Source organism: Leptonotus elevatus, chromosome 5 (genome assembly GCF_054856555.1).
Source record: "Leptonotus elevatus isolate MCC_2025b chromosome 5, RoL_Lele_1.0, whole genome shotgun sequence".
Taxonomy (NCBI): Eukaryota; Metazoa; Chordata; class Actinopteri; order Syngnathiformes; family Syngnathidae; genus Leptonotus; species Leptonotus elevatus.
The window spans coordinates 21,621,909-21,641,165 of NC_141243.1; the positions used below are offsets into that span (position 1 = coordinate 21,621,909).

Below are 19,257 nucleotides of genomic sequence, written 5' to 3' on the forward strand. Positions count from 1 at the left end.
GAACTTATCTTGAGACCTGTATGATGTAGCCTCAATAGTTGTGAAGTCCGCTTTTCTGCACATTTTAATATTAGGAATATATCCTTCCAATGCATAGTGCATATAGACCCTTTTGCTTCCATTTGGAAGATATTGCACTTGTATTGCTCCAAAAACACTCACTTGGTAATGGTATGTTCATTTACATTGTAAGTGTCCATAAGGATGTCCGACTCAGAAGCGTCAACTGAGGGGGACGGGGCTTTTGCGCAAGGTCAATTATGTTTGGAAGAAGCGTGTCTATAGGCGGAACTTCTGGATGCACACACAACAGCTCAGTGATGTGCAGTGAGCTCTAGGTTTGAGTAGGCAGGCAGTCGCAAATTGAGACGCACACACTAATTACAAATGTGTATGTCAAGTGTACAACGTATCCTAGGGTGAGCATATTTTCATTTCCAAGAAAGAGGACGCTCAGCCTGACCTCGAGATACTTGATACTCAGAAACAAGAAGCCATACATTCAAACTATTTTAACATATGGCTCCTATGTATGGGTAGAAAAAACAAACAAACATGAATCTCTTTTAAAGTCTTACATTTTTTGCTTCGAGCGGTGTTCGTACCCATCGCCTCCCACTTGCCACTCAGCTAAAGTTCTGGGCCGCCGTCAGCCAGTGCGCAGTCTGCCAGCCACAGTAAACGTTGCAGTGCACTGCCTCCCATTTGCCGCACAACAAAAAACGGACAATTTCAAACCCGCCCGGACGCCCGGAAAGAATGCAATAAAGTGAATATCTCCCTGTAAAACAGCCTAATTCCTCACAAAATCAAGACAGCAATAGCAATGCCAAACACCATTTAAAGTGAAACAGCAAGTTAATCGAAGCACATCCACAAAGCCAATCTTTTCTTTTGCACCATTCTTTGTGAAAAGTACAAATAATTCTTACTTTGCTGAAGATCCGGTAGCTAAGGCGTTGGTCTCCCATCCTTCAAAAGATGGCGTTTTCCCTCAAAAGAAAGGCGTGAAAATATTTTTATTCTCCAAAGTGGCGTCATCTTACCGCTTAAGTGTGTTTTGAATTCACGAATGCACTGTGTGAACGTACGTTTGCATTGGAATAATACAGCGACGTAAAAAGGCTGCGTAGCGATCTGCCTATTTGCGTAAAGGACTTTTCTACTGGGAAACTGACTACGCATGCGCGAACACACATTGCTAAGCGGACAGAGCTGGCAAAAGCACAATAGCAGTGTGCCTTCTGGAAGTTAATTTTTGCAGCATTTTTGCCTGCAGGCCAGACGAAGTAATGAGTCATTTTTAATTGAGGTATGAAAATCAGCAAATGAGACAGCGAGTTTTATGTGGGGCTTTGGGCCGTTTGCAGCCTACTGTAAACTTGAAGTTATTCTGAGATCTAATTTAGGGTTTCAACAAAACAGCACAACTTTAGCAATAAGTTATGCACAGAGCCAATGATGGTTGAATAGCGCAAAAAGGACAACGTCGATACATCCTGTCATACATGCTGTAACAGTTCGCATAACGAGTCATGTACGTAACGAGAAGCAGATTTTCTATCCAAAAAATTGTGGGTAACTTGAACAGTTCGTAAAAAAAGGTCATTCGTAACTCGAAGTTTCACTGTACTTGTGTACTTGTGCGACAGAGACTGCGTGGAAGAAGTGAGGGTCAGTTGTTAAACTTTATACCGGAGTCATAGTATTGTCTAATATGAAGCAGTGTCTGGTCTCTGTGATGGCTGTGATGCTAAAATCCAAAGCTGAAAAACGGACGTGTCTTCTTCATCTGTGGGTTTGGATTTGAACTGTTCTCACCTTTAAAAAAAAATAGACACAAGAACATTTATTGATAAAAGAAAAGAAAAAGACATTTTAGACAGCTCCATTGTAGATCCTGCACAACTGCCAACCTGCATCTCCAAACTATTTCTGTAGCTCCCTGAGAAAGATGCTGAACTTGAGTTTAATCAAGCCATCAACACAAGACATAGCAACACACAACAAGTCACTTACATTCACACCGACGGTCTCCTTTAGTGAACAACCAACAAATGGATTGTCAGCTCTGGGAGGAACTTTTAATGCCTAGAAAGAGCCCTCTAAAGCCCAGAGAGAATATCAAGCACCAAATACAAGCCACAATAAAAGACCGTACTGTTAAGCGCTAGACCACTGGGCTGCCCCCAAACTACAATTTCCAACTGTGACTCGGGGATGGGGGACTAAACAGATATGTCAATTGCTGTTCCCTCTTGGTCTTGACATTTTGTATTTCCTGGGAGACAGCTATAATTAGATTACCTCATGGCTCCAGGTGAATTATTCCTTTGGTTACACTGGCTGCATGGAGGTGGAATAATAAATCAGATTTTCCTGATTCTACTCAATAGCCAGGTTGCCTTTTGCCCATGAAACTCCACGATCTGAACCAATCGTTTACTGTCCTATTGTTTATTTGACTAATTAGCACATTTAACTTTGTGGCAAACACATTCTCCTTGACAGACTCTAATTCAATACATAGTATATATTGTATAATAAGTTAGCAATTCAAAACTAAGTCATACACGTTACACACCACTATTCTGAAATGGATGAGAAGCAAAGAACAGTAATAGGTTTATTATTCACGGCAACGTTTATTTATGTAGCCCCTAATCACAAGGAAGGACTTCACGCACGCACAGCTGGTTTGTCACAACATCGCTGTTTATCTTTAGCCTGCGCTTTTCAAACGATGTCAAACAGCACAATAATCAACTCCAACACTTCACTGCTCAAACATGTTATTGATTGATTGATTGATTATTCATTCATTATTTATAAGCCATTTTACAAACCCGGGTAACTACAGAGCGTTGCGTCAGTTAGGGCATTGAGAATAATTTATTTTAATTAGATTTATGGTGGTCGTGAAGTCCCTTGAAGTGACTCTCTGGCATCTGCTTCGTGACATTTTCGCCTTCAACTCGCACATTTGGACATTATTTCATTAACTGTCAAAGGGAGACAATTACCAAACTGTAGCTGCCGGCTCAGCTAAGCGCACGCAATTTTGCAGATAGCTTAAGTGCACTACACGGCCTGTATAGTACAGCAGTGCTTCTAATTTATTTTTTATTATGTCGCCCCAAGGTGGAAGAAAATATTTTGTGCCCCCCCAACTCTCTGCCGTGACTATAGATAGTATTATTTGCCTATAAAATTGCAGTAAGTCTGCCTCTGCAGAGGAGCTAATGCTTCTTGTGCATCTGGCAATGAGTTATCTGCCACCTATTGTAGTGGATGTGCAATTACACTTTATTCTAGTATGGCAAAAAAATAAATAAAGAATCATCAGTACAGTAGTACAGTGATGATATCGTTAGCCTCCTACAAGTGGAATGGAATTAAGTTATATTAAATGTATTGAAACATGCTTTATATTCAGTACTTACTTTAGCTGTATTTATAGTAAATCATTATTAATTTAGACTTTTTGTCCAGACTATAGGGATACTCTATGTCCCAAAAGTTGTTGTCTGTCTGCAAAGTGGTGGAAGGCACATATTGCATGAATTTATCACACACTTTACCCATTTTTACACTTTTAACACAAGGTCCAGATCAAACGAGTTTCTGGTCCCAATTAGGCATGGGCCGATAACAGGTTTGACGATTTCAAGGTTTCAATAACCGCTAATACTATCTTTCACTGGTAAGGAACTCTTGCAGAAATGAGCCGATTTGAAGTTAATTGCCTTCAATTAAATTTATTTTCCTTCTACAGCGAGTGCACGGAGGAGGGAAGAATGAAGAGAGGCGGCGGGGGGGGGGGGGGGGGGGGGGGTGGGGGGGGGGATAAGGGGAGACGCTTATTTTCCTTAAAATAAAAATTAAGTGTACATGTGTAGGTGCAAGGTGTCCCCAAGGACATTGAGTACCCTGGGGTCTGTTCTAAAAATAGCTCACCAGCGATGCTAAAAAGAATCCAAACAAGAAGAATGTCAACATTTATTTATTTAAACTTAGCATGGTACACGTTTCTTAATGTACCAAATACTCTATATTTAGCTTAAAAATGAAATAAAATGTGTTGAATGAAATAAAAAGCTGTTTTTATTTACCTAAATATTTTTAAAAAGGACATTTTAGAACTGTAATTTTAATACCATGGTACCGTGACCGCAATATTTTTGCTCGCGGTTATCATACCGTCAAAATCAAATATTGTTCAATGCCTAGTCCCAATATGGACTGCGGTCTAATCTGTCGGTTTTGGTTTGTCTGCTCTTCTCCACATCTATTTCTATTCTTCAGGAAAAAATGGAAATGTTGGACAACCTGCGAGCTGAAATAGTGGAGACGGGAACTGGATCAGACAACACGACCTCTAAAATCAGCCAAGAGAAGTCTATGAACATGACCTTATACCCCTATTACCAACATTCCTTGTATGTGGCTACAGGCTATATCCTAGCATACCTCTTGATCTTTTTGCTGTGTATGGTGGGGAACATTCTGGTGTGTCTGATCGTCCTGGGAAGCCATCATATGCGCACAGTCACTAACCTCTTCATCTTAAACCTGGCTGTCAGTGACCTCCTGGTGGGCATCTTCTGCATCCCAACAACACTTGTGGACAACCTCATGACAGGTAATATCTATGCAATACTCAAGCTTCTTAAACATGTTTTTGTCTCTTTGGCAAAGCCATTTCAATAGTGGTCATGATGCAGATTAGCATCTCTCCAGAATTGACATCTTTTTTGCCTTTTGTGGATGCAGTAGCTCCGCCCTTATTAATGACTTGGATTGGGAACCAGAGGGTTGTAAGTTTGAATCTGAACAACTGAACAAAAAGTAAAATATGGAAACAGAGACCGGGTACAGAGATGCGAGTCATTATCATGGCTGAGCTTGTTGTAGTTCTCGAGATCGGTCTTGGTCTCAAGACCACTTTTTAAGGGTCTCGGACAGGGCGGACTCAGGATTTTTGTCGAGACCAGGTGATAAATACACGTGGATGGTGCCACTGTTTGTTGTGTTTTGGGCTTTTATTAGACCAGTACATTATCTTTAGCTGTACTTACAGAATACCTGTACTACGTCAATCAGTAGCATCTGACACCCAGTCTGCATCATTTAAGCCTCAAAGGCCTAGACCCTCGGTCCCCGAGTACCCCTATACAGCCTGTTTTTCATGTCTTCTTCAGCCAACACAGCTGAGGATCGTTATCAGGCTTCATGCAGAGCTTGTCGATTAGCTGATTGTTTGAAACACCTGTGTTGGTTGAGAGAGACATGGGAAACAGGCCGGATAGGGATACTCCAGGACCGCGGTTGAGAACCACTGGCCTGCAGTAGACTCTCACTGCTCTTCCTGAAACAGAGCTGTTTGTTGGTTGTACTTCTGAGATAGCGCAAAACATGTTTTATTGCGACCCAGTGCTCATCTTTGGGTTCAGAAAAATGTTGTGAGCTTATCACGAAACATAGGTCAGGGCGTGTGCAGGTGGCCAAGTAGCCTATATGAGGCTGACAACAGCTTCTCTGTAAATTTTTACATCGACCATTTTTGGAGCATAGTCTAGCTGTAGTCTAGCTTTTGCTTGTATGGTGTTTCTCTGGTTCCACATTTTGCATGTCAAAACGGTTTAAGGTCTTTTCCACATATTTGTTTTGTGACGCTTTTACACAGCCTTCCGACTGGCTGAAGTCCATGCTAAGGAAATGTTTCAATCTGCTTAGATCCTTCATTTTGAACCTGTGGAAAGCATGCTTTTCACTCGTTTTAGGCTCTTTGTGTTGTTGGCAGCAATTATGTGTCCACTCAGATTTCAATTATTAATTTACTTGTTTCTTTAGACTGATAAATACACAGCGGTCTGCTTGATTCTGAGTATATATATATTTCTCTATTAGGCATTTGTGAAGCAATTCATTCCAATTATGTCCAGATTGCCTTGGGTTATAAATGGTCTTCATGGCATGCAGATAAACAGTTTTAAAATCAATTTGATCCACAAGTCATCTGTCAGTGGTTCGGTGGCCTCTGACAAAATAAGCTCTTTTAAACCCTCTGCATGAATACAGTATAACATCCTTTCTTCCCAGAGCTCATATTCCTCCACTTTACTGTCCTTCAACCTTGGTTTAGTCTCCCACGATGCTCCTGCTGCTAAACTAGATAATATACTTTGCTGCTAGCTCACTACTGTTGCTTCACCGTGCTAACACGCACTTCGTCTCACATTCTTTTTTGGGGGGGGGGGGGGGGGGCGGCTCAGTATTGTTCATTCGGTAATCTTACAGATTCGACATGTCATCATCCTTGCTCTCTCTCTTTTTGTTCTCTTTTTCTTTTTTTGTATGTGCGTGAGTGTGTGTGCATGTGTGCGTGCATGTGAGTGTGTACTCATTAATTCACCTAAAACCTATTAAAGATCCCATACCCTTCATCTAAACCGAATACTTCAGAATCCAGCTAGAGTCGTGAGGTTGTCTGGAGACCCGAGGAAGGATCAAAGAAAAGAAAGGGAAGTGAAATCCAGCACCGACCAGACATCACCAACTACCCACGGGTTACCAACCAGAATCTTTCACCAACCCCAGAAACATCTAAGTTCCAACAAATTAGGGAGTCTCAAGAGACCAAAGAAAAGACTGAGGAAAGGAAGGAAGGATAGATGAAGCAGAGTGAGATCCACAGACATCAGCCTCCACCGATTCAACTACCAGAGGAAGAAGCCGATTGTGTTTGAATTTCAGTAGATGCTAGTGTGGTGGATCTCGCATGCATGAAAACCTCCACCAGAGACTTCGTCTCACATTCAGAATCTGGTTCTCATAAGTCTGGGCCCATAACCGGATAATAAAAACACTTGACAGGTGTGTGGGGAGTGTAATGCATGCACCATATCGAGTATTACAGTATAAATATAAAACAAAGCAAAGGAAAGACCTCAAGGATAAATGAAATCCAACCACTTAGCTGAAATGAAAAGTGAAACGACACTAGTAATACAATTGCACGACGAGTCTGTTTTTGATAGAAATAGTTTATTTCGTTTGTGCTGGTTTGTGCCATACAAAGTTTTGTTTGTGCTATTACTGTTTTGCAGTTATTATACATTATTTTTTAGGTCATCCAGGGTTTACCCAGCCCCCCATCTATTGAGAAACAAAATGGGTCCATTTGTTTGTGCTATGTTTGTGCTGGATTGTGCTGTTAAATTTTTTGTTCCATGACTCAAAAAAACACGTTCATAGCATTACTACAACAACAACAGGACAATTTTAAAAGTTTCGTATGGATAATTGTGGATTCAACAAACAACAGATTGTTGACTCTCACGGGTGATACAGGAGGTAAAGGTAAGCTTAAAATACACTCAAAAAGAAGTGGACAATTTGAAAATGGACAAGGATAAACAGATGGAGCACAACAAAGCTATACAGTCGGATGTTTTTAAAATTGATTATTTGGAATGACAGTCCAAGAGAAACATTTTAATCCTTGATGGAATTCCGGAGTCACCAGGAGAGTCATGGACTGAAACGGAGGGAAAGGTTATGAAAGTGATAACTGAAAACCGAAAAATTCAGCAAACGGTTGATATAGAAAGGGCCCATTGCACAAGGAAATTGAGTGAGGACAGAAAAGAAAGACCAAGGCCGGTGGGAGTGAAGCTGCAAAGATTTAAGGACAAATCCGTTTTTCTATAAAAAGCTAAGAATCTTAAGGGAACAAAACATTTCATAAATGAGGACTGTACAGATGCTGTTAAAAGGAAAAGAAAAGAACTGGTGTCTGAACTGAGAGCTGCAGGAGAGAGAGGAGAAATTGCATACTTACAACAAAAGTATGACGAATATACAATTTCCGGGGCATTCAATAAAATAAACTCATTGTAGATGATGACAAAAATACACCACAAGTACATATTAACAGCAGCACAGTAACACAAGGAAGATGAACATGATGAACACAAATAATATGGACTTGAAAACATTTAAAAACGCTGACTACAAGACATTTGACCCTGAGAATAATTTGGACCAAGACAATCACTTCTACAAAAATGATTACTGCAGTTTCACTTGCATTTATTATATGGACGATCAATTCAACAAAAATATAAAAATGGAAAATGTTCTTTCAGTTATACATTTCAATAGAAGAAGTCTTTACACAAATTTTACAAAAATCAAAGAATACCTTAATAAATTAAATAAATTCAAAATAATTGACATATCAGGAACATGGCTTGATAATGAAAAAAATTAGTGACATGGGACTGGAAGGATAGAAAAATCGTTTGCAATAAATAGGGAAAATAGAAGGGGAGGGGGTGTCGCAATATATGTAGACAAAGCTCTAAAAAGCAGTAAAATAGAACTTTTGACTACCACCATTGACAACATAATGGAATGTTTAACCATTGAAATACTTATGAAAAATGCACCAAATGTCATTATTAGAAGTTGTATGTATAGGACACCAGGATCATGTCTTGACATATTTAATGAACGGACATTCTCAGTTACACAAATGATCAAATAAAAAAATGAGTCCAGCTAGCATCAGCTCGACTGCTACTAGCAAGGCTAACATCGAAAGCCAGCCGGAACAAGTGGGGCCGCTAATGGAGGAGATGAGGAAACTCCGAAAAGAAAACCAAAAAGGCCACAGTCAAACTAAAATGTCCCTGGAAAGGCTGGAACAAGTAATGGCGGACGTAAAACACCAAATAGGAGAACACGAAGAGAGGATTCACGCCTTGGAGGAAAGGACGAGCATGTTTGAGGACGCAACAAACCGCCAACAGAGAGCTCTCCGGTACATGCTTCACCGCGACATTGAACTCTCAGCTGCATGTGACGACCTCCAAAATAGAACGAGACCAAATAATATCAGGATCTTTCAGATACCTGAGGGAAGTGAGGGGCGAGATATGGCTGGGTTCGTGAAAGATCTACTACACAAAGTGCTGAAATTATCACCCGAGTTGGAGGTCCAGATTGAGAGGGCACACCGCTCACTCCAACCTAAAGATCCAGCAGCACCTCCCAGGTCGATCATAGTGAGATTTTTGGATGCAAGGGTTAAAGATGCAGTTATAAGGCAAGCATGGCGCCAGGGACAAACTTTCTTTCAAGACAAGATAATCTTTTTTGATCAAGATTACTCTCCGGAGCTTCAAAAGAGACGTGCAAAGGTTCGGGAAGTCATCAAGGAACTCAAGAAGAAAAATGTACAAGCAAACTGCTTGTATCCAGCAAGGCTGAAACTCAAGTTAAGCACGGGAGAGAAGATCTTCGACACATTGTCAAGCGCTACAGCGACGTTGAAGGACCTGGGCATCGAGATGCGTGGAGGAGAGCGGGACAGGATCGAGGAGGAGTTGATGGAAGGGTGGTGGAGCAACACAAAGAAAAAGAAGAAGAATTGGGCGATGTCATCAGCAGACCTCAATTTTCTACAAGGGGAAGATTGAACTACTTCTGAGTCCCAAGGTAGACTAAAACTTGTTTAAAAGTAAAGGTCGGACCAGATTTGTGATACAATATGTCATTATTATAAAAATAAAATAAAAATGGTATTAAGTGATGTTAAGTCATTGTTGTCACTGAAAATTAATGTAGCTTTGGTTAAGTCCGGATGGATATTGGTTGTGAATGCAGCTTTTGATTTTATTTTCCTTGCTATGAGTGATTTACACTTGTTTAGAACTTTTTTACATTTAGGTGTAATATCGGTTCTTCTTGCACATGTTGTGCATGTTCCCACAGAGAGGATTGGTCACACTTCTCTGCCCCACCCGAGGGTGGGGACCGAACACAATTTGGATGCTGTCTGAGGTGTGTTCGCTTGGTAGGTTGGAAGTTCAACTTGTTTTTGTTCAAGTTTTTTGCTTTATTTTTAGATTCCCCTTGACACATTTAGTTGATTTTTCAAATGCGTACAAAGTGGTGGCAAAATATTGCCTTTCAAATATATGTTCCTCTACATGCAGACACACATTTCCACACAATTTGGAAATGATGACACTCCTTAACTTTGTTAGTTATAATATAAAAGGAATAAACAGCCCAATAAAAAGAAAGCAGATCTTAAGCCAGTTGAAATCAATGCAATGTGCTGTGGCTTTGATACAAGAAACACATTTGTCCGAACCAGAACACATGAAGTTTAAAAGGGAATGGGTGGACCAAGTTTACAGTGCATCATATGGAAGGAAGAAGAAAAGAGGAGTGGCTATCCTTTTTAATAAATCTGTATATTATAATAATGAAAAAACATTTCAAGATACGTGATGGTGGTGGGAACGTTTGCAGGACAGAAAATAACTATCCTTAATATATATGCACCAAATGAAGATTGCCCACAATTTATAAAAAAAAAAAAAATTGGAGCTCTTCTGGCAGAGGAGGGAGATGATATCATCGTTATTTGGGGAGATTTCAATTGTACATTAAATAATAAATGAGATAGGTTACCCACAACGATGAAACCACAATCTACAATGTCAAAAACTTTTTTTTTATATTATGAGAGAGTTGGGTTTGGTGGACAACTGGCGGCATTTCCAACCAAGAGAGAAAGATTTCACATTCATGTCACAGTTACATGGGAGCTATTCAAGAATAAACTACTTTCTAATTTCAAAACACCACATATACAGGGTAAAAAGCAATACAATAGAATCAGTAACAATTTCAGATCATAGATCCAGTTGCTTTGGAAATTAACTTGAGAGCCGATAGCACTTTTAAATATTGGAGACTTAATGTTTCTCTACTAACAGATCATCATATAAAACAAGAAATTCAATCAGCCCTTACTGAATATATTACCCTCAATGACAATGATACTGTTTCTCATTTAGTATTATGGGATGCAGGAAAGGCTACGATGAGGGATACGATTATATCTCTGGGATCTCGACTCAAGAAGCAAAGGCTTGCTAAACAACTTGAATTGGAGAATTAAATTGAACAATTGGAGAAGGAACATAAAATAAATAACAAAGAGAAGATACTCAAAAAGCTGAAAGAAGCTTGATGGAAGTTAGATGAGATTTTGACATATAAAGCAGAAGGGGGCCCTGAGGTTCTTGAGATGTTTTCAGGAAATTGGCCAATACAATTAAGTACAGACTTTTCATTTCACTGGTCCAAACAGGGTTTTTGTTATTTGGGGATAGTTCTTACTCACCGTCCAAAAGAATTGTTTAAGGCTAACTAAATTAACAACACAAATAAAGAATGACTTGACATGATGGGAGGTCTTCCCTTTGTCTTTGTTTGGCAGAGTTAGCAACAGTAAAAATGAATATACTTCCGAGACTCCTCTTCTTGTTTCAAGCTTTACCCACGAGAGTTCCAGTCTCCTTTTTTAAGACACTGAATAATTGAATTTCTAAATTTATCTGGCAAAACAAAAGACCTAGAATAAGACTCAAAATCTTGACCGTGGCAAAAGATCATGGAGGGGTGGGCTTACCTGACCTAAAACACTATTATTGGGCTGCCCAACTGACTGTAATAGTGTCTTGGATTACCAGAGATGAAGAAACAGGGTGGTTTAAAATAGAACAAAGTACAACGAGGGGGATTGCATTGGCGGTACTACCTTTTATGGGTATCAAAGCAGTTGATTAAAATTGAGAATGAGTGGGTTAAACGCACTCTTAAAGTGTGGGAAACGGTAAAAAAAAAAAAAAAACTAGGGATGCCAGAAACAATCTCAAGATGCATGCTGATCTCGGGCAACCCAGAATTCCCCCCGTCATTATGGGATGGGAGATTTCGTAAATGGGCCAATAGGGGCCTTACCATAATCAATCAAATGTTTGATGGGACAATGGTCAGATCATTTGAACAACAATTTGGGCTTGAACCTAACGATTTATACAGATACCGTCAAATAAGACACTATCTTATGAGCCATAATGTCACGGTTGGGTAGTGTTCGTTGGACCCCAAAAGAAAAGAGCAGATCCAGCCAAGGCGAAAGTCACTCAGTTTTAATCAACCAACAAAAAGCGACGACGACAAAAAGGTGTACGTCGTGGGCAAAAACAAGAAAACACAATATTATGCCGGAGGGCGGATAAAACAGAGAGGAGTGTAGTATACAAAGTAGATGAAAGGAAAGCGCTACTCGTCTAATTACTAGTGGTGTCCACAACACCAGGAAAGATTGCCGCTAGAAAGGTAGCAGTATCAAAACGTCACGTATGGTGAGTAGCGTCACGGAGCAATAACCCGACACTAAGATTTCTAAGTTTGTAAAGGCACCCTTAACTGATAGGTGCTGGAGGAATTGTGGGGAAATTGGTGACTATCTACATATCTTTTGGGACTGTCCTATAATTGAAGAATTTTGGAAAATTGTGAAGGTAGAAATGGAAAAATTGTAAAAGTAAATGTTCCATTAGATCTGGTGGGGTGCGTACTGGGAGATGTGACAAAGGGTCAATATGATTCAAGACAAAGGTATATTTTACGGATTCTGTTATTGATTGCTAAGAAACTGATAACGGTGAATTGGAGGATTGTTTCTGCACCAAATATAGCACAGTGGAGACAGAGACTGAAGCAGGTTTACACCATGGAACAAATGACTGCGAGGCTGCAAATGACAATGGATCTTTTTACTCGTGGATGGAAAGATGTGGTGTCTTATCTGGACTCTCTTTAGAAAAGCAGAATGATGTGTCTTGGAATATTTAACTCTGATGTTTGAATTGTTGTTACAATGTACGCATTTTGTTTTATTTTTCTCAAAGTCAGTTTTATTCTTTGTTATCCGTTAAGCATAATATTGTGTTAATTGTAAAAATGGAAAACAAAAAGTTAAAAAAAAAGAAAAGAAAAACATTTTATACAAAAGATTGATTAAATTGAGAACTATGGAAGCTGAAATAAAGTACAAGACCTACAAAAATAAACCATTGAATATTAAACAAACAAGTAAGAAAGATTACCATGCAGAGAATGAATTTAAAAAAACACACAAGAAATATGGAAAATTACTAAATCATGTAAATAGCTAAAAAAAAGAAAAGAAAAAAAAAGGTTATCCAGAATATTTTATAAAAAATAAAAATATTGTTATTGAAAAAATTTCAGACATAGCTAATTAATTTAATGAGTATTTTGTTAATGTTGGCAGTAATTTGGCAAAAGAAATCCCTGAGGCAAGAAACAAACATGAAATAGATACGCATTTAAAAATAATAATAATCTACAACGTGGCTTAATGCTGTTAATAATACTAATAGTATTAAATGTTGTTAAAATATTAAAAAATAAAAAGTCCACTGACTGCTTCAACATTGATATGAAATTAGTAAAAAGTATTACAGAATATGTTGTGCAACTTTTCACAGATCTATGTAATTTGTCATTTAAAGCCGGTATATTTCCATCAAAAATTAAAATAGCATGTTATTCCTATTCATAAAAATGGAGAAAAACATAATTTTGAAGTGAACCACTAAGGTAAGAAAAAACGCAACTGGTGATACCAGTGGACATTCGGCCCTTACACGTCAACATGCAAAATGCAATAATCTCTTTTTTTATTTATTTTTTATTTTTTACCATTGACATCTCTAATGCGACTCAAACGCCAACACGTTCACTAGTTGACTGCATGCAAATGAAGCAGGAGGGACAAGAACTCTGATTGGTCGATATTTCAATTTGATGTCTTGAAGCCTTAACCCTTAAGTGCCTGGACCGCAATAACTAAAGAAAATAAACTGTATTTACAAAAAACAAACAAACAAACAAAAAAAACAACAACACATGCGTAATTCATCTCGCCCCCACCACTAAACTCAATAAGCATTGTGGCTGTTTTCAGTTTGTTTATTTTATTTTGAAATAACTGGATAAGTACTTTTGCACTTTATAGATACAGTGCAATATACAGTGCATAGACAGAGAGTGACCAGTGGGCTCAAAAATGGACATTATAGTGGTGTCAGAAGAGACACGAACTAGTGATGTTGCAGTCATTTTTGGGCTTACTTGTTAACATGTAAACTCCATATAAGCTTACAAGCTTACTAGTTAACTTGTAAGCTCAATGTAAGCTTACATGTTAACACAGTGGAGCATGCATATATATATATATATATATATATATATATATATATATATATATATATATATATATATATATATATACACGATATATATAGACCAATATCACTGCTGCCACAGTTCTCAAAAATTCTAGAATTTTTTTTCTTATAGACTGGACAATTTTATTGAAAAACATAAGCTTTTAAGTGAAAATAAAAATGGTTTGATATGAACAAATTATCACTAAACTTAAATAAAACAAAGTTTATAATTGTTTGTACTAGACAAACCACATAACAGGTCAAAATTATAATATTAAAATTATAATATAAAGAGTGTATGAAAATAAATTTATTGGAGTAGTTATTGATGAAAAAATTATGTTGGAAGTCACACAGCTAAGGTCAAAAGGAAAATGTCAAAAATTATAGGGATACTTTCTAAAACTAAGGATATCCTGAATAACAAAATCATTATACACATTATATTGTTCATTATTATTACCTTATCTGACCTTTTGTGTGGATATCTGGGGAAACGCATACAAAACAAATACTGATCCTGTTTTCAAACTGCAAAAAAGAGCCATACAAATTATTAATCAATCAAAATATACAGAACCAACTCATTCTCTATTTATTAAATCAAATACAATGGCATTTTACGACTTAGCACAAAAAATTTATAAACTACACAACAATCTACTCTGCCACTATACTAAGAAGCTATTTGAAATTAGAGAGAGTCCTTATGACATAAGGGTCTAAGTGTCTACAAAACAAAACAACAAAAACAACAAATCAAAACAAGAACAAATATTAAGCAAAGGTGTGTTTCTGTAAAAGGTGTTAATTTGTGGAATGATTTTGGAACTGACCTGAAACGATGTCAGTCACTTGCTGAATTTTAAAAAATTGTTCCAAAAAATGACTTAAATCAGACATGAGCTGTTAAAATTGTATATATGCTGTAATTTCTTTGGATGTATCAGCAAGAGTGTAATGAAAATTGCCGCCGTCTGTCATAGGGCAGTCACGTGATCACGTGCCTGCCCTATGACAGACGGCGGAAAGAACTGATTGTTGAATGGAAGTGGACGTGACCTGGAGCGACTTAGTAACTTAGCGACTGATATTTTACAAATTAACAGTTATTATTGCCCATAGAGCCATGGAATATACTACTTCAACCGAAGTAGTCTGTCAGTCGAAGTTGTACATTTAGTCGGGACTCACAGAGCACGATATTTACTTAAGTTGGAGATCGCTAGTTTGAAAACAGCCCCTTACCTTCTGTCATCTGCTGTTTTTACCAAGTTAATCAAATCGCTGACTTTGCCGGAATTCACAGCGCACGACCTATATCATTATGTAGTCTCTTCTCCTTACACCGGGGCTGATTGAAAAGCTTGTCGCTGGCTGAGTCTCTGGGGACGAGATGCTACGCTCACACCGGGGGACAATATACATCGTAATGCAAAGGTAAAACTTGTTTATCATGCTAACTGACTTATTTTTACATAGTCCGTTCAATATTGAAACTGTGATGATGTTATGTGTTGGAAATCATTTCTCTGATTTCTGCGTGTTCAAATAAAATTCAAAGTTGAAGTCTTGTGGAGAAGTTTTGCTAGCTTTATTTCAGAGTCTGAAAGGCATCTCTAGAACCCGGCTCAAATAGCCCTGGTCCCAGAAGTGTCACATTCTCAAACAACACTCACCCATATATACCTAACAGTTCCCACCCCCTTTATTGATAAGAAGTACATTTTGCCCTTCCAGGCATAGCCCAACCCATGTGGCACATCCTGTCAAAACAAGAGTCTTAAAGTCTACACATCCCCCAGTTTTATCTTTGTTCAGGAGGTGTCTTGATCAACTTAAAGGACGTGGGTAAAACACCCGGCCCCCACACGTCCTGGCTCCAGGGTTGTTTATGGACCGACCTTTTGTTCCAACACCTCTGGTTGTTTAGATTAAATCAGACACCTCACTATTGACAGGGAAGAGAACCAAGACCACAGATAAACTAGCATATGGGGAACAGTTGTATTTATCTAACTAAAATCAAAAACACTTTGAAGAATATATATTAAAACAGAAAAACAATGTTAATAATCCAACATATGTTACTATGTTTACTAGCATGGAACAAATGACTATCGTAGTGACAAGTTATGCAGTAATAATATGACTCCGGCTCCAGAGTTAAAAACTCCAAGCGCAAAGACGAAATCACCCATTATAAAACAGTTAAATGCACTTAATAGTTTTGAAGAAGGTGCATTTTAAAACTAAGCTGTGTGTTCGTGCAGTTGGGGTGGACGCTAACTATCTGGCTCGTTAATGTGATTTGAAACACGCAATTCGACACCTCTGTTACAATCTTTGTTAGAGTGTATGTTTACTAGTAAAATGTATGAACATTTATCTACTAATTACAACATGTATCTACTAATTACAACATTTATCTACTAATTACAATATTTATCTACTAATTACAACATTGATCTACTACTCTCGCAAAAAATGATTGCTGCAAATCCGTGAATACTTTGTGGGCTGCCACTCCTTTCTGTTGATTGCTGCTATCAATCGACGTCTTTTGTCTTCATTAGTAGGTACGCAATAAAAAGCAACATTTGGTTTACTCCTTTGTCTGTCTGTACAACCGACTACACAACAAGATATGACCATTTTATGAGATCATCAATTAGATAAATGACTTTACGCTATACGTGATTCAACGGTTACAATACAGGCAAGTGGCTCTTTTGCCGTCCAGGGTCCCGGAGGGGGCGTTCCCATGAGGGCTGTGACATCACGTGTAAAAGGTCAATATGCCTATGAATTTCATGTACATATGTTGCTGGCAAATGTGCGTATGTTAAAGTGCACTAGTATAAATGACTAGGTTTATACATTTTCTTTTGTTGAAATACATTAACCTTATCATTTTGTCAACATAAAACGAACAAGCAGTAGGACTAGATATGTTTTTAACTTCCTCCTTCCCCTTTTGAACATTTAAACTATTTTCTTTCTTCCTATTCATGTTTTTCTTTTTTACTTCAACTTATACTTTATATACTATATTTGTCACCTAATGCTATATTATTTTTCTCCTGTTTTGCCTTGCGCAGGGTGGCCAAATTTGGGAGATGGCTTGGCTCAGGATCTCCGAAGTCCATTAGTTTTTCTGCCTGTGATGCCCGACATACACGTGGTTCCATCCTGCGAGTTCTTGAGCTAGCCGCGCGCGCAAATAACCAGACATGAAGCGCTTTGAGCTGCCAGTGTGCAGGGATTCATCACTGTTCTTAATGTAACAATTGAGCACCATTGGACTATTGATCTCGGGCTCTTTGTCACAATTAATGCTGAGAACGCTGTGACACTCTGATTTCAATATAGTTATTTGCGGCTAATGGAAAGACCTTGGCTCTTTTAAAAACAAATGTGCAGGAATTTAATTACTTTCCAGATTTTGCTCGCTGGGTTTCAAAAATGGACCGAAAAGAGGAATGCCAACCATGTGCGTCAATACACGGTTTATTATTTGTGCACATGCCCATGGTGGGGGTTGGAGGTACACTGAATAAAGGGTATTGGATTTGTATTTATTTATTTAATTATTTATTGTCAGATGGGTGAACTCTAGATGACCTAAAACATTTTTAACCCTGGAGAACCCAAGAACCCTTTTCTTCTTTGGAAAATTATGAATTATACATTAAATTCACTGAACACCAAAATATATGTTTTTTCAATTTTAACCCTTTATTCCCTAATTTAGGATTAGGGTGAAATTTGACCCTTTGGGATTTAGGGATATAATTTCGAAAAATCAGAATAACAAAAACTGTCAGTAAACTATTTAGATTTTAAGAAAATAATCAATCAAATACACAGCTACATTGAACAATATATATATTTTGTTTTATTTGTTGCATTTTAGAACTGGATTTTGAATGAACAAACACACTTTGGCACACAGGGACAAAATCATTGCTGGAAAAAAACAAAACACCATTGGTCTTTCTTATCCAAAAATCTGTCAGAACTCACACTAGACATTGTGATAGTCTTTGAAACAATTTATTTTTTTGTTAATGCAGAGAGGTACTGCACATTTTTCACAGTGCATTTCAGTATTGAGGTCCTTGCACACAGCACATCGACGGCGATTTTCCTACTTGTCAGGCCAAAGGCCGATTTGGTTTCTGCACTCTGATAAACTCGAACAAATCTTGGTGGTGGCGGGATTGAGGGGGAGGATGATGGCCCCATGCAGGGGTCAGAAGTGGCACTCTGGACTTTTGAGTTAAATTTGTAAAAAAAAAAAAAGGTCTTTGTTATTTGAGTAGCAGAATTTATAGGGGCCAAATTTGACCCCGTGGGTTTTCCAAGGTTAAGCTACGTGCAAACAGCATAGAAAATGAAGGAATGACTTGTACAAATTTGTTTATTAAGTATTTGTGATCATTAACATGGACAAAAGCATATGTAATAAATCAATGAAAATCAGACTTCCGAATTGTGTTTCAACATTATTTTAATAAAACAAATTCATGAGACAGGCATGGACAAAAATGAAGGTATTTGTTGCACAACGTTTAGAGGCAATCACCGCATAAACATTATATTTTTAACTTTCATTAAGACTTCTAGACCGCTCAGCAGGCATTGGGCCCACTCTTCATAAGCAAATTGTTCCGGTTATCACAGATTTGAAGGTTGCTTTCTCCAGACGGCGTGTTCAACTTCCATCTCCTTCCACAGGTGCATGGTTAATAGTGCAGTAAGCAGCACAAATGCCGTCACCACCAGAGCATTAGTGGTGACGTCATCAGACAAAACTAAATGTGCCATATTTACAAAACCGTCGCAGCACAAACGACAATTTTAACAGCACTTACGCAGCACAAACAATCGACACCATTTTGGGTGCATTTCGAAGGAAATGGGGGGCTGGATGACGTTATCATAAATTAAATATGCCATATCTATAAAACCATCGCAGCACAAACGAACATTTTTACAGCACAATGCAGCACTAACGCATCACTAACGATTGGCACCATTTCGGTTCCATTCCGAAGTTAATAGGGGGCTGGATGCTGTCATCACACGAAACAAAAATGTTTAATATCTATAAAACCGTTGCGGC

The 19,257-nt window shown here is 38.2% G+C and overlaps 1 protein-coding gene across 1 annotated transcript in view; it reads left to right on the forward strand.

The window, feature by feature from the left end:
- npffr1l2 (neuropeptide FF receptor 1 like 2) overlaps positions 1-19,257 on the forward strand; it is a 37,853-nt gene that overhangs the window by 12,462 nt on the left and 6,134 nt on the right. The window contains exon 2 of the mRNA XM_086074995.1: positions 4,306-4,642. Coding sequence (XP_085931121.1) covers positions 4,312-4,642 — 331 coding nt within the window. The 5' untranslated portion in view covers positions 4,306-4,311. The remainder of the gene's footprint in view (positions 1-4,305; positions 4,643-19,257) is intronic.